Genomic DNA, 17,650 nt, shown 5'->3' with positions numbered 1-17,650 from the left:
CCAAAAAATATAGGCTGTTGCTGAATTTTCTGACTAAGGAAATATATGCGCATTGACCCGATACGCGCTTATATCCATCAAGGAGAAAGAATAAACTTTCACTACAAATTCGTTTATTGCGACGCATGATTCATTTAAACAATTTACGACTACGCCCCTAAAACAGCATCGATATCAGGTAATCATTCACTGTGACTAATGGGCGTCTAGTTATTAGTACAATAAACGAAAAGATTCAGTATTAGAGTCACGACAATCGGTAAGGTGCCGACTAAAATAAATATATACATGAAATGGACATCATTAAACTAAGTACATGTTTTTCCTTCGCCACTAGTGTAATGCAAAATATTAAAGCCAAAAATATAAAAATCGTTTCCACTTTCCCTCGAAAAATTGCTTTGTCACACGGCGCATTGCTGTTCCTAAAGTTTCGTAAATAATGCATGTAATAAAAATAGGAAGAGCTCCTTAAGCTCATAACATTTGGATGAGTGCATTATGATAATAAATAAGATCGATTGGAATCAGTTGAATTTCGAGCACCAAAACAGCATGGCTGATGAATCTTACACCCAAATATTTACGACATTGTAAGAAAAAAAAATAATAATACGTATTTTGCGAACGGAACACGGACACTGCAAGCCTTCAATACCTCAGTTATGCCGAAAAAAAGGTCACATTCAATACTGTGGAAACAAAAACGCATTATTTGTGGAAATAAAAATGCATCCCAAGTTCAATCAAAACACAGCCGTCATCCATAACCATTCGAAAAACTCGGTCTTGGCACAGAAGAAAAGTTATAGAGACTAAGACAATTGAGCTCATCAGACGAGCTGTCATGCAAGGAAGACGCATATTTACACTTATTAGTATGGAATGCGAATCACGACTAATTACCACTAATCTAATGAGAATACAGCTGCACTAAACGATTAATAATACTGTTTTAAATCACTAGAGCGTAAACGAAACGCCAACATAGCGTCATGTGAAACGGCTAGAAGCAATACTCCAGATAGACCAATATACAAAATGAAAATACAGTTATTAAACTACCAAAATTACATCAACGTATACTTATTTGCCGCTGTACTCCGAATGTCAAAATCTTTGACAGTTCAAGGACGTTAATTGTGCACCCTCAACACTAATAAAATTAGACACGGATCTCGTAAATTAATTCTTGTGACACAATGTGAAACGTGTACTGGATAAACTGGTCTATCACATTAGTTTGAGGAAACCATTAGCCTGATCTATAGATCCTTACCAGCTCCGAACAATTACTTATTAATTTGGCACAATATTTGAAAACATATCCTTAAGTAATTAAAGAGTACGTTTTAAGAATTGCACGTGAACGAAATTTATAAATGATGTAAACGAATATATATATACGAATAGACCTTGACCAATAACAATATTTCAAAGCGATGGCAAACTTTTCGCCAACTCTATGAAATGTCCTTTCAATTATAATTAGCAATTCCATTAAAACCACTTGTATCTCGTACCAAAACTCAAAGCTAAATAATTTATCAGGTTCCGTTTCTTAGATCAGCTGCAGCGCATAAGCAAATACCTTCACCAGAAACGTGTCATTCACAACCAGCGCAATTGAACATTTGTCGCCCCTTAAAACCGCCGCTGCGCCTGCACCCCAGTAGCGACAGTGGCGGAAGATAGTAAACTCGCTACGGTGTCGGGAAGCTCGTCCATAAGCGCGCTATCAACATCGGTCGCCGTACCGCCGGCGTGCGGCAACAGGTCGCTCCCCGTAGCCGCGGCGTCGTCGCCGTTGCTTTGACTGTTTCCCGAAGTCGGGTGGAAATTGTTTGTTTTAAGAGAACGATTTGAGTTCGACTGCAGCATTGGAAGGAGCGCAAAATGCGGAGGAGAGAGCGGTGTGCTTCCCGAATATGAGCCGTTTTTGTCAGATGGTCCACTCAGAGAGTTCGTAACTCCGCATCGTGGATTATTTAGATGCTTGCGATAAATGTGGTGCTTGAGAATATGACGACGACTGAAGCCTTGGCCGCACATAGAGCAGAGATATTTCTCTCCTGTGTGGATACGCTCATGGTTCTGCAAATGCTGTTTCTTTTTAAAGCGGGATTCGCAAAATGGACAGGGAAAAGGTCGTTCGTCGACGTCATCGACAATACCAAAAGGGATAAGACCAGATAATCCGGCGCGTCCATCGCTCGACAGCGACTTGAGTTTATTTTCGGGGGATGAGGTCGAAGAGATGGGAGTGTGCAGGGAAGCTGATGTGGCTCCCTGCTGCAGAGCAGCTCCCGACAGCGCAAACAGGGACTGATACACGCTCCCGATTGCAGCCAAGTCCAGTGAGTGACTAGCCGAAGGAGCGAAGTCTTCAAAAAAGGAAGCAGAAGTGGGGGCGACAGCATCGGCGGGGGGCGGACCAGCCTGCAACAGACCCCAACGTTTGGTTTACTGCTCAGCGGTGGTATGGGGTCTACATGTCTCACTAAATGAGACATCTACTTTTACTTCATAAACTTATAGGGAACATCTTAATTCTGCAAAAAGCGGTTCGAAGCGCTTACACATAACGTAGTTCTTGAAATGTCGAGAGAAACCAAAATATATATTTTTCCAAAATTCGAATTGAAGTCACTTCATTGCATCTTCACGATTCCGAATCGAAGGCGGTAGCACAACTATGAGAATCGACGCGCACGAATCGTTACAGTAAATTTAGGAATTGATACAAATCGGTCAGCACAATCGACTTGAAAATTAAAATATTTGACCAGAATCAATGTCGTAAATTACAAAATTAAACTAGAATAAACGATAAAAATATAATAACTTCGGTAATTCGTAAGATAGTTTGCAGAGGCGCCGATGTGCTGACTGAAGCTTAAGTATCTATTCAGTTATTATCACGGAGGTAATTTTTTTCAAACAAATCGCAGAACTCTGGGTCTTGTGCGATGCCATTCATGTGAACGTCTATTGATACAAATAATCAGACAAGATATGCAAAAGCGAAAATTTTGTAGGTTATAGAAAAACCGTGGACTCGAGATTTTTCTTTGACAGCTCAATATAATGTCGAAATCAACTAATCAATTTGTCACTAAGAAGGCTGGGATAGCAATGTTTTCACGAGAACGCTTGTCACAAGTGAACAAGATTGAAGAAATAGCAATGCATTGAAAGCCTACTCTCAAAGACAGATTGGCCACCAGCTAATAGCGAATACCATTAGACAAAAAGAAACGTATGATCGCTGGAACGAATTCCAACCTATAACTGAATCAAAAAGTAAAATCCATACAGGCAAAAATATTATGAATGCAAAAACGACCAACAAACTTGAAAATTGTTGAAAGTGATTCCAACAAACAGCTTATTAATCGCAGTAATCAACACATAATTCTAATAACATGACCTGAATCTCTTGGCCTCTAATATAATAATAATTCTAATAACTTGGCCTGAAACTCTTGGCCTCTATAATCAATTATTACGAGAAAAGATGATTAGCACGGTATATTACGGCATATAATCAATACGTAACACTATAACCGTATAAACTATCAAGCATCAAAAGACTAGAGAAACGTTCAAGACACTGACGCATTGACCTCAAACATGTGTTCAACGTAACATATAACATATTGGTTTAATTTGTCTGTTCTCAAACTAAATAATTTCAAAATACGGATAACTGGAGAATAAATCTTGAACATTTTGATGGATTCGTTTCATAGAGAATAAAGAATGCCACAATTCCTTCGCTAGATTGATATACTACCAGTTGAATGAAATTATTTTGAATTAAAAGAAACTTAGACGGAAAAATAATCCTGGGCCTTTTCATCAAAGCTTTCATTCCGTTGTCATAAGATAAAGAGTAAAGGCATTTAAATGATAAAAACGGAACAACGTATATAAAATAATACTAATCAGTTTCGGCACAGACGTGATAAAAACAGTTAGAATACAAAGTAAACGAATGGGAACTATGACGACTCTTAGAACTAAAATTACCAAGAGCACAAATTAGAAAACAAACAATCCCTGCAAGTCAAAAAATAAGGCATATGGTGATAACATATATATCCTTTCAGTAAGCACACAAAATCCTTCAAATAAGTTGGCATCTATTATTAAACCCAACTACAATAAAGAAAGCTCCTTTGACTAGCGGGTTATTCGTTAAATATAAATAAACACAAAAATTTTGCAACAAATAACATGAAATGATGCGCTACGCGCTGACCTCAAAACGACGCTATGAAAACAATGCAAATTTCCCTGCTTCACTAAAAAAGTGAAGTACAAAAGTAAAGGTTACAAGACACAAAGTGATGTCCGACTTTCCAATCAAGGGATGCAACATACAAGATGCTGCTACTAAGAAACGATGTTCCCGTCTAAATTATCGCATCTGTTGGAACTAAGAACCACATAGGTAATATAATATAATATAAACTTTGAACAGCAAGGTTACGAGAGAAGAGCACCGCAATTCTCTACCAACTTTTTATCGTTCGTATCCATCTCTCAATAAAATGGAGTAAGTGGTGGATAGTGGCAGGAAAAGTTTAGTGTCTATGCCCTCGCTATAGAACCGTTATTTGGCTCTTGGTTTACCCATCATACAGCGCTAGACCAGATGACCTGACCAACACCACGATATCACAGGTACACGGTAGCCCCCAACACTCAAAGCTGTTCATTAGTTCTGAGTGTGGTTCCTGGATTTATGATGAAGCAAAGACGACAGCTGTACAAAAGCCATATCGCATAAGTTACAGCGGTAAGGTTTCTCGCCGGTATGAAGACGTTCGTGCTGTTTTTGGTTGCTCTTGCTGTTGAAGCGACTGGCGCAATACTGACATTTGTAAGGCCGTTTGGCCATCTCTTCAGGACTGATGTATTTGGGAGTCCGTGACCCAGCGAAGCGAACTTCAAGTCGTTCAGTGTTCGACGACTCTGGTAGTGTAGGGTTATTCACGCGTCCAGGATTATTGATGTTCGGAATCGAAAGATGATCAATCTTGCAAGGCAGTGAATTATCTAGGTAGGGGGATCGTTGCATTATTTGAGGAGGCGGCAACAACAGCGGCACACCGGGTAAATCCACGAGCGGATGCTGCTGCCACTTAGTTCGCGATGCTGCCACAACTGATGCCTGCAAGAAAGAACGGCTCGCTCAGCGGTACGTGTCAATATGCAACGACCAATACATGCACTTCAACGTTTACCATTAATGCCCCCAGCAGCGTGACCTTTATCACAAAATCTATCGCATACGCCGTTCAACGTACATTTGTACAAAGTAGAGAAATTTTATTGGAACATAACTTCAATGGTTTCTACAAAAATAAACAAAAAAGTTTTTTTCAACGTAACGAATTTCAAAGTGCGGAATTTAGCGGCGACGGTAGTTGCAGAACATTTTTTGAAGTCGCTTCCTAAGCGTTGGGTAGGACGCATAGGAAATAAAGATCAGGCTCTACACTTCTGGCCACCGAGATCACTCGATCTCACCCCATGTGACTGATCTGAAGAACCTTATCACTGCTACGGTGCACTCAGTAACAGAAGATATGCTTTCTCGGGTGTGGAACGAGTTTGGCTACCGTTTAGATGTTCGCCGTGCAGCACAAGGAGATAGTGAACATTTATAAATATGTAAGAAAAAATAAATCTTCCTCTTTACAGCGGTGAATAAATTATACATTTTAAATTTACTTAACTATATACGAATTCACTAAATTGGGTCAATAATTTAGAACAACCCTGAATATTATAATCTGGTTCTGCCTAAACATCTGTGGTCTTGCTGCCTGCTAATGAATTGCAGCAAAAACTCGGCTACGCCCTTTCAATAATTAATGAATATTCAACATCTTTGAACTCGTCTGAATCATTGAAATTTAAGATGAAAAAAATGATATAGTGAAACTCTTCGTTTTGAAAGTGCTCTGGTTAATTTCAAAATAAAATTAGGGAATATGCACGTCTAGTATTCCACAAGAGGTTTCAGTGGCTCACGGTGTGATGCTCAGAAATATTCAACAATTTACCCAAACACAATTCCTTGAACTCTCAACACCGATTAAATCCAAACTAATTATATCATCGATGTAGTAAAATACAAGAAAAAAAATCTATTTTTATTATACTTGGGTTTTCCTTCATTTCAGTGTCAAATTTCGATTTGATAAAAAAAAATATGAAAATATCGCGACTTTTCAGCTATGACTGAAAAAATTTTCTAACATAAGAGGAACTTTTATCGACAGCTACCTCGGCTGTTATTGCAATGCATTGTCTATAGCAATGCACTGCCAGTAGCAGTCTAACGCAATTTAAATTCGTTAATATAGCGTAGGATCCATCGCGATACAACTGATGCACTTTGAAACAATCGTTCACAATTTCAAATTGAAAGGCTATTTAACATGAAGAACATCTTCACACTATGATAATTACTTCTTTAATTGCTGACTGAAACGTCGTGGCGAATAGCACATCGTTTGATCACTCAATTGAGGCATCGTCATCGAGGATCCAGCTTTTAATTCAGGGTGCAGGGCTAGAATCAACATTTTCTTGACTGCATGTTCTCATCGCGTCAGCAATACACCCAGTGTCGATACCCAGGCACGGCTGGGCGCCCGCACCGAATGCATCAGGCTCAGCGAAGCTTGCTCGAAACGAACTCGTATCCTGAGTAAATTTGCGGGCGGTTAGCTGTGTAATCGAGGAAGAGGTGCGGATGGGATGCGGGTTGTGACTGTTGGAAGCTTCGAAATGATGCCGGAATTGATGACGCTTAAGATGTCCAACTTGAACAAAACGAGCGTCACACACAGAACAAACGAACGGTTTCTCGCCCGTATGAAGAAGTACATGCTGCCTCAAATGATGCTTCTCTTTGAAGCGCCTCGAACAATACGAGCACTCGTGAGGACGTGCATCTGCATCCTGCGAGTCTGAAAATCGATTGTTGAAGGACTTGGCGAGATCAAAAGTATTGCGTCGAGCCAGAACAGACGCAGCTCGGTAGCTTGGTCCAGAGTAGATGTCTGGTCTGAGTCCAGAGTCGCGAGGCTGACTCAAGGAGGCGAGCCACTGACGTGCCTGCACAGAGGAAGGAATGCTCAGCACTGCACGTAGAGTTCAGCGCGACTAAGCTCATGTGAACAGTATTGACGGAGCATTCCATTATCAGCACAGATCAAGTGAACGCCCACTTCGACGAAAACGCATCCTGTCGTCAAGTCAACCTTGTTGATGGAATTTAAACTTGCAATGCATCTCATTCTTAGATTCTTCGTATGTCATTGCGCGTTGCATCTCGTCGACAGCCTCTAATCACCAAATTATTAGACGAAATTCATCTAGTAGTCATGAGGTTCATTTGAATCAGGTCAATCGTCAAAGCATTTTGTTAACAAAAGTAAAGAATAAAAAGTGCAAGTGCCAACAATTTTTACTGGAAATGTTGAAGGGATCTTAAACATTGTGCTCGTATCACTAAAGGATAGTAGTTTTATGAATTCAAAATAATGTGAAATTTGTCAGTAAAGATTTATCTGCACCGCTTGAGCAACCATAAATTCTGACACTAAAACCACAGCTGCTTTATCGCAGCTTTCAATAGCAATCGTACCACGCAACTATGACATTTTTCACAAGCGAAAACTTCTTCACGAACGATTACTATATATTCTTTAAAATAATTTTCAAGTACGATGCACAAGTCGAACAAATCAAACAAATACTGGAATTGCGGTAAAATATAAGGGCATAATGATAATTGTGAACAAATTATAGGGTAATAAGCATCTGAATTATTAAATTGAGACGAAATAATTCAATCTCGTAAAGTTGATACCAGATGCAGCTACTCGATTCTCGCAGGATATACATGTACCTAGGCTTACTATAAAGAACGCCCTGACGCAACGTTACTATTACATTCAGAGACATACTCGAACAACTCGTAAAAACGTAAAAAAGTGTCATGGGCAAAAAGCGGATGATTGAATAGAAATAAGGGTAACCGAAATTTGAGCACGGTAAAAATTTTAAGGAAACCGAAGGTAACAATAAAACAAAACAAAATCGATCACGTTCTTTATTAGATAGTAAACTTTCTACAGATACACGAATCTTGATCACAAAATTTCACCGAAAAAAGTTTACTATAGCGCTGCTTAATATTAAAGTATTAAAGGAATCAGTCGGATAAAAAGTAAAAATGTTAAGCTACAATCCATCATCTGCCAAAGCGCAACGAACGCAATTGGGCAACGCACCAACATATACACATAGAAATTTAATACTAATGGGGCTGAAAAACAATATTAACGAGTAGGTACCAAACAACAAAATAAAGGGAATCCAGGTTAAGAATAAATAACGAGCTCCGTATAAGAACAGAATAACTTACAAAACAAGTTATGGTCGCAATCTTTCAACAATTTACTTTCAGAAAACAAGACAATAATTTATACTTCAATGACCGAAAAAATATAATATATAGATATATATCGATCACAACAGTCACGTAACGTGGATCAAAGTTTCCTCGTTGGTAAAATCATCCAGCTTATTCAACTGTGAGAATAAAGATACTAACAGAAGACCGTGATACCAACAGAATACTTAACCTTAACAACTCCGAGTGGATCGCCGACCATCGCACAAAAGGATGCACGAAATGATCACGCTTCCAATGAAAGGTTCAACAGAATGATAAAAAAATTAAACCAACTAAATGCACCAACTAAAATTTCCATGTTCAAAAGTATGCAAATAATACATCTGTGTCCATTAGATGAAAAAAATTGAGAATGCGTAGCATGGAGTCTATCGAAATTTGTCACTCTTGGAGCACTGGGCAGGTTACGGTGGAAGCAAGCGCGAGGACCGGGGCGCTGACACGAGAGCTGTTAGCTGAGCAAGCGGCTCGTCGGCTGCGAAAGGTGTGTACGAATGAGCGCTTGAAGTCCCTTCCCTTCCAAGCCGAGGGTGTGCTAGACGTGACGTTTCGTTAGAACTACGGTTTAGGAACAGGCCAGGGTCCACATACTGGGAATAAGGTAGTTTTTGCGAGGCGGCCGCTGTTGCATTGACATCGGTTACGATTGGTTCTGCTGAGAGATGTTCATGCAGCCGTCGCATATGGCCAACCAACTGCTGTTTTTGCACAAACGATCGTCCACATTCATTACATTTGTAAGGCCGTTCGCCAGTGTGGATGCGTTCATGCTCCGTTCTATGATCTTTCCTTTTAAAGGTGCGCCCACAGAAAGAACACTGATGCGGTCTGAACTCATCGTGATGAGGACTGAGGCCTTGCGAAAGTGGACGGCTGAAGAAGAGCAGGTGATCCTGCAACAGACACGTACGCCATCAGCAACTGCATGGCACCATTAACGCGCACACTATCGGTATATGCCAACACTTCTCAATGGTGCTAAACAACCAACTAAATAAATTACGGAGCAAAATACTGCAGTTCTAGCGAAATTCAAATCTAAGATAATTTGATTTGTCGCAGTTTGATAAGTTTCCTTGTCTGTTGAGATATCAGTCCAATTCCTTCATCTGATATAGGAGTGATACGATCGCTGCAGTGCAGATACCATTACTTTCAGCGCAGTGCAGATACCATTTTTAAGTAACGAATAATCGACGGAAAAAATAACAAATCAAAAACCGATTCAAGTTTGGGCCAGTTGCTACAAATCACGCACGTATGTACAAGCAACGTAAAATCAAATTCAATAAGTAGCTTAAGCTTAAAAGTCATTCAACGGCTGACCTACAACCAAAACAAAAATTTCGTTTCAATTCTCTTCCGTCAGTCCTTCCAACTCGGCAAGGGATTGAGTTATTCTTGCGATTTAGTGCTGGACTCTGCAATGTAAGCGCACCAACTCAAGGGAAGGGAAATGCTCGCCACACACTCCACACGTTAGAGCCGACTCGCTGGTGATGGCCGTGAGCCCACCAATTCTGTGAATCTTTTCGTGCATCCTAAGAGAGTCTTTCCTTTTGAAGCGTTTCCCGCAGATGGAGCATGCGTGAGCGCGCACCTCAGAGTGCTTCGTCATATGATTGCGGAGGTGCGTACGCTGGGCGAACTTGTTCCCACACTGAGTACAAACGAACGGCTTGTCGCCTGTGTGGATCTTGACATGAATCAGCAAATGATCTTTCCTCTTGAAAGATTTAAAGCACAACGAGCATACGAACGGTCGTTCGTTGCTGGGGTGTGGCCAGAGAGCTTCTCCAGGTGGAATGAAGGAGTCGTCGGTGGGAAAAGAAGAGACAGAAGACGAAGTTGAATAAGAAGATACAGATAATGCCGTAGAGGAAGATGGGAGAGGAGGAGGCAGCGCAGTGTTGATACAAGAGGGAGCTGAAGGTGGCGACCAGGAGATAGCAGCTGGCCAAGGCGCGGCCTGCAACAGAAGCATCAGCCATCAGCCCTGATCGGCCTTCGTAGCTTACAGCGGCTTCATTACTGCCCTCCATACTTCGATTTCCGTGTCAAACCTTAATTCCAATCATTTTTATATTCGCTGATTCGTTTAAATTTACACCTTCTATTTCGTTCATTAAACATAACAATAATTTCCGTGATTATTCAATAACCAGTGCTTTAACAGATAGTATAGTAACGGTAGTAGTAGCAAAACAGAGATGTCAGCGACGGCAGTAACATGAGGGAGTAGTATGATGGCTAGAATTCCTATAGCTTCAAAACGAGTTACCTAGCACTGAAACCCCCAAACTATTCATCAAAAACAAGTGTTCAAGAATGTCATATGTTAACTTGCATTAATGAGGGTGACAGCGTAAACATCTGAGATCCTATAGGTGATGAGCTGCGAGACGCTCGTACAAGAAAGAGGTCACTGCACGACACGGCGGCCACCACACGCGAGAATTGCAGAGTATGGAGGTGCGTGGAATCCAAATAATGACACGCCTTAACACCATAACATCGCATTCAGATGCTGCAATTTCTAAACAAAGCATTTGGAGCGTGAACCCCTAGGACCATCTGTTGTACAAGGGCACACGTCACAGGACCACACTTGGTAAAAAATCCTCTCCATCGCTTTCAAGAAAACATTCCAATAATATTGCATCCCTCTCATTTTATTTCATAATGAGAGATTTCTATTATTATGTCCGAGAAAGCGTCACTAAGTACATTTTCTTGAAGGTTTATCAAGGCAGGCAGTGAAATCAATTTCATTGACCGCCTCTTGGTCAGCAGCATTGGGTGGTACGTGTTCCTGGCTACGGTACAGATGATAATGTAAATTTGCCTTGGTGATGAAACTCTTAGGACAAAGAGGGCAGAGAAAAGGACGATCGCCAGTGTGGAGCTTTTCGTGCCTTGAGCAGTTATCGCGACGTGTGAATCCTTTGTTACAGAAGCGGCAATAATAATCAGGCCTCGTATCAGTTACGTCTGTATTGCACATAAGCACAGTAGCGGCGGTAAAAGGATGCAGAGAACTCTTGGCGGCAAGGCTGGCGTCAGTCAAGTTGGTGGAGCGAAAGAAGCCGCACTGTGGGCCCTGACCCTGCAAAACAAACCTCGTCGACAATAATTTTTATACTGAGGATGTTTAAAACAGGGAACGAATGAAATTACAGCATCGAGTATAAGAAGATGGAAGTTGCATTAGACCGTTAGATCGGCCAAAAGATCGTTTCGTTAGAATACGGGACTCTTTTCCTCACTATCACGGATCATAAAGTAACTTCGACATGAATAGCAAGATGAACAGGAGGGCTCAACAGAAAATGCAATCAATTTTGTCGCGGAGAGATATACAAAACATGTGCATGAAAATAAACAACGCCGATCACATCGCGAAATATTACTACCGAGTAACCAGAAAACAGTACACATATCACATTGATTGGACATTGTTTCAAATAGAGTAAAAACCACTACGGGAGATGACACAACCCATACCGGAACATGAGTATTTTGATTGCTAGTACACAGCGCCAATAACCTCCGATAAGAAACCTCAGTTTTTCCAGCACAATAACAATCGCTGTACATTAGATAAGGAGCACGGAGCGACATGACAAATCATGAAAGCCGAGTATGACCAAAGTTCGGTATCGCAACATGACCATTCGTTAACACATCGTTGAGAGTAACTGTACAGAATACCACCACTCAGGGAGCGGTCGTCGGAAGGCAACGAGCGCAGTGCATATTCCAGTTACACCGCTGAGCGAAGGCTTTGCCACAACGGCTACATACGTAAGGCCTCTCACCCGTGTGAAGTCGTTCATGGTCTCGTAAGTGGTCTTTTCTCTTAAAGCGCTTATCACAAAAAGAACAAGAAAACGGCCGCCATTCGGATTGCTTTCGTGAGTCCATGTGTGCCAAAATTAAACCATCTTGAACTCTTCCTGCTGCACCGCAGTCAGATAACGACGACATTTCAAACATTAAAGAATTATGTCCTACACAGTTCAAAAGCTCCGACGTAGCGCACTTCCTGCTCGTAACATATCCCGACTTAGAAAAATTCGCTGAAAGTACAGAATTGATTGCAGCATCAGAAGAGGCTTCACCGGGGAACATAGGTGCTTCAGAAGAGAGGTCAGCCGAAAAGGAAGAGGAGTACCTCTGATAGGAAGAGGTAGTGAGGTTGTCAGCGCCGCCAGGTCGACGGTAAGGTCTTACCCCACGCAACCCCCCCACCTGCAACACGAGACCAAACTGTCACTGGAGAGGTGAGGGGGGGCATGAGGTGCCGGTCACACACACGGCACGACTAAAGCGATTAACCCGTCCATCTTTAAATCACGTCAAAATTCAAGAAAATCTAATAAAAGGAACGCTGACATGATCAGCATGACCGAAACGTTGACTGTGATGTCGAGCGCTTTGTGGTTGGCAGGAATGGTGCATGAAGTATGCGATAAAAACAATTATAGGACTAATTGAGAAGAAAACGTCTTTACATGCAATGCTCATCGATCCAAATATAATTTCAGGGGTAGAATTTCAATTCAATTAATCAGAGCATCGTTAATCCACGCTCGTGAAACAAGTTAATAAGAATTTCGAACTTTAATGCTGGGCGTGACATATCTGCGTCACACTTCGACGACCAGCTCGCGGCCAAAGAATTCATTAGTGGCATTTATCTCAGGTATTCCATGAGCGCAAACTACTACTAATATATCCTACGCCTACGTTCACGTTTTCAAAGTACATTGCTGCTTGTCCAGTTTTGTCAATGAACTTGAGCTGACGATCCCTCGCCAGACCAATGCAAGTAAATATAAGAGACATAATGATACTATCGTAAGGTTACTGACAACATAGTCGTAAGGTTTATGTACACGTTAAGCTTATGTGTTAATTATGGCACGAAAAGTACATGAAATGGCACAAGAGCAAAGGTATGTAAACCCAAGCGTATCAGCACCGATGTTAGATTAGAATTCATTATGTAATAACCGTGATAATTAAAACTATTAAAAACTCAAACCCTCGTAAAATTAAATCGAAAAAAAAGTTTTCATGGAAAACGTTGCTGAGAAATCTATACAAGTCATGGAAATCGTTAAGAGAGCATCAAATTCTTCCAACAAATTACAACCAATCGTAAAATCGGTCATTATCGCCGAAACTTAACTTACATCTCGTTCAAGATTTATCTTGTAAAACAATAAATAATAAGCATTGGATAGTCTAACAAACTTGACTATCAAGATTTCAAACCAGTTTCGATAAGAGTTAAATCATTTTGCTAAAAATGCCAAAATTTTACAACATTAGCCCATTCGTCATGGGTTTTTGCTTTCCTAACGGAACTAACAAGTCAACACTCGCTGAAGAAGTCCATATCGACGTTATCGCTGACGCTAGAACCGACTTCTTCAGAGGCGGAAATCTCAGTTACACGCATTGGCGTGGAAGCATTGCGAAGGTCATCGTTGTTTACTGAATGTTTTTTGCTTTAGTTTCTCCCTGAACTTGCGTTGTCTCAACTGCCCGCTGATGAGCCGATGAAGTCCTTTCTCGAGCGAAATTTGTAGTTGTCGTTTGGACGCCAAATTCTCTTCAATCGCCGGCAGTTCTGAGGGAGATAGGTCGCCTCGTTCCAACATTGACTGAAGAGAGGCTATTTCTTGATGAACGGCACGCAGCTCTTGCCGTACCTCGGCTTGTCTCACTCGCCGCGTTGAGCTTGATGCCAAGTATGCAGCTGATGAAGCCTTGGTGGCATTGGATGGTATGAGGGGTGTCATGCCTGGCATGTGGAAGAAACTTGACGGAGGAGAAGACGAAGAAGAAGCGTGCAGTGAAGCCCAGAATGGGGAAAGGATGCCCTCTCCACCGCCAGCAAGGCTCATCAGCTGCAAAATACGAGTGCAGATCAGCCCCAGGTCAGTGGAGAGGGAGGTAACACGCTGAGCGTAAAGTCCCTCACTTCATTACTCCAGGGATTTCCAGTGCACAGGACACACAAGCTTCTTCTCTCATCTTGATTGCGCTAAATCAATGTATTGTCCTTTCAGAAATGCGGCCATTCCAACAATACAGTAATGCAACGTACAACACACCTACCTACGCTGATCAGATATTACAGCAAATTCGATTTAACCTTAGAAAAGTATTTAGAGCAAAAGTTTGATTTACAAAATAAGCTTCGGGATCATGACTTATTTCGTGGTGCTTCACGAAGCAAGGCTGCATACAACAACATAACCACAAAACCATAAGCACATGAACATTAAATCACAGTATCAACATTGCCTTACGAATTCTCGCGTAATAGGAAATGGTATAATAACATCCGCGCAGCCAGCTCGCGGACAGCACGCGAGAAACGGGATATAGTATTTGAGTCGTAAAATACTGAATATGAATGCATCGCCATCGCTTTCCTCTTTGAACGCACCCACCTTTTGGGTACTCCACATTTCCCACGTACGTATTTAGCAATAGCTTCAACGACCTCTACTCTACAATTGTTTTATGTGACATACGACCGCAGACATTAATCTAAATATAGGTTTCGAATTATAATATAAAAAAATGAACGCATTGGAGTTTGCGACACCAACGTTCGTTGGCAAACAATTTCCAATATAATTTTACCACGGCTGAAAGCAGTAGAAGAGTCAGACAGATCTTCTTGGAAACACGGGGATCACGGCGGTTTAACTTACCAATGAAAACTTACGAAGTAAATTAGAGCTTACTGGGCACGAAACTTCTCATGGAATCACCAGTTCACAAGAGCCGTCTAAACTTATAAAGCAACATCACGTGGAGCAAAATCGCGCTCACGCAGTGAAACCAATGAAAAGATTCGAGCCCAAGCAGGCTAGGAAAAATTATCTGATATTTCGGTCAACTGACGAAGAACAGCTACCATATCATTATTTGATAATTATAGAAGAGGATTCATAGATGTGGTCTCCCATCACTGGACGATCGTATTAGATCAAGGGCACTTATAATTATACTATAAAATGCAGTAATTTTTAAACTTGACAGATCTATCAATCAAACCCAAGGCCAAAAAAGGCTTGGCTGTGAAATCAGCGGCACCGAAATCAGTCGAACAGCAATAAATGTCGATTTTATTTTTTGCTTATGATATTTTTCATTTTTATGTTAACGCTAGTTGATGTAATAACAGGTTCGACTAAAACGTCAAAGGCAATGCGAAAATCGTTATTCAAAGATCAAAAACGCCATCTGATGGATTTCCATGAAATTACAAGGTGATCAAATAAGTCCAGGATGGAAAAACCGCTCACAAAATCCTCAAAATAACAGTATTTCTTACAAAGCATATTACTGAGGCCTGAACTAACGCTGCAGGGAACATCGCATAAACAACTTTCAACCCAGATTGACAAACAAGTTTCCAAAAAAATTACCTTCATGAAGTTATTTCAAAGGTAAACTGGTTGAATAATTGATACAAATTTTGATATATATCTCATATTAGCTCGATATTCGGAACCTTGTCCCTACAGCGAAGTTGCAGATTACATGACACTTCATAGGAGGCATACTCCTCCCCAGCACATGTCACTGCCAGGGAGCACATGTCACTGCCAGGGAGCACATGTCACTGCCAGGGAGCACATGTCACTGCCAGGGAGCACATGTCACTGCCAATTCGGTTTAAATTTAAATCAAGGAACCACCACAACAGAATTTCTCTGCAATTTTTATTTTCATAGGAAAACTCGAGTGATAATTCAGACAAATATAAAGATAGCTTAAATGGAATCAAAGCATTATACAAAGAAGACATGTACAATACAGTTGCAGGTGGGTTCCTTGATAAACTTGCTTATGATAAGGTGCAGAAATTTTGTGGATTACCATGAGGCTGATGCATCGACAATGACATTAAAAATTCAGATAATAAAATTCATAAATATTCAAAGAAGTTGTCAAATATGTAATAACATAACAGGTCTGTGGCATTTAAATTCATCAGCAATATCATTCACCGAAGAGCACATAAAAAAAAGAGCATGAATTGTGCAGAGCTGTTTCAATTAAAAATACTATATGATAAATAGCACCAGCCTACTTGGTTTTCCAACACAAGGAACTCAGGCAGAGTAGTGTTTACAAATTAAGCTTTAATCGTTAATTTCAGTTACTGACACATTGTTCAGCATTGTGCTGAAATTAAAATGAAAATTGAATCAAGTTGTACAGTCCAGCATGCACTGTGAGTGTCATCACATAAAGATTGAATCCTGTACTATGGAAAATGAGTAATCCGCGTATTTGACATATGTATTGAGGATGAACTATTTTGCATCAAGAGTTAGAATGATAGATGAAAATTGATAGTAGTTTTTAAAGAATCAAATAGCAGTTGAAATTTTGTAGCCACACATCAGTATTTCAAGATAGAGAAGTGTATACTTTCCCACCAGAGAATACTATTGAAATGATGTCGATTTATTGTTTTTTCAACGAAATCAACTTGTAATCAACTTGTAATCAACTTTGTTCCAACATCATTTGCCTGGAGTGATATATTGGAAACGATGTAGAGAATAAATGAGATGTATTTAACAAGCAAGATGAATTAAGTGTGAATTTGTAAACGCTAGTCTGCCCTAGAGTCAAAAGCAAAAATCATCAACACTCACCATAGCGGAGTCGCCTGTGCCAGTGCCGTCCATGAGTCCACCCCCTCCCTCAGGAGGAGGTAGCAACACATCGGAAAAAGATACCGAGTTGTCACCAGAGTTGAGGCCATCGTTGTTACCATCACCACCACCTCCGTCATCACCCATTCCCCCTCCCCAGTCAACACCATCATCGTCATCTTCACCCAATTCAACAACATCTTCTTGTTTTATTTCCTGTAACAAGAAATAGTCCACAAAAACCATGAGATATATAAAAAAATTAAACACTCGTCTGCCAATGAAATTCCCTTCCATTGAGATGAAAAAATACTCTTTCTTGATTGGCAATACAAACGAATTTTGTGCTAGAAAATATAAACGAGCTCAAGTTTCACCAAATGACAGACCTTTACACGAATGAATAATTGTTCAATGTTTAAATGTTATTTTGAATAGCTTTTAACAATTA

The 17,650-nt window shown here is 40.6% G+C and overlaps 1 protein-coding gene across 21 annotated transcripts in view; it reads right to left on the bottom strand.

The window, feature by feature from the left end:
• The window catches only part of LOC108680545 (longitudinals lacking protein, isoforms A/B/D/L), a 49,558-nt gene that overhangs the window by 17,995 nt on the left and 13,913 nt on the right, over positions 1 to 17,650 (bottom strand). For 11 of the 21 annotated variants that reach the window (XM_018169376.2, XM_018169377.2, XM_018169380.2 and 8 more), the window contains exon 4: positions 17,200 to 17,415. In XM_018169376.2, the coding sequence (XP_018024865.1) occupies positions 17,200 to 17,415 (216 nt within the window). The other 10 variants (XM_018169395.2, XM_018169394.2, XM_018169375.2 and 7 more) reach the window with 10 other exon arrangements.

This window comes from Hyalella azteca, unplaced genomic scaffold (assembly GCF_000764305.2).
Source record: "Hyalella azteca isolate HAZT.00-mixed unplaced genomic scaffold, Hazt_2.0.2 contig6573, whole genome shotgun sequence".
Lineage (NCBI taxonomy): Eukaryota > Metazoa > Arthropoda > Malacostraca > Amphipoda > Hyalellidae > Hyalella > Hyalella azteca.
This window is presented reverse-complemented; position numbering and strand designations above follow the sequence as displayed.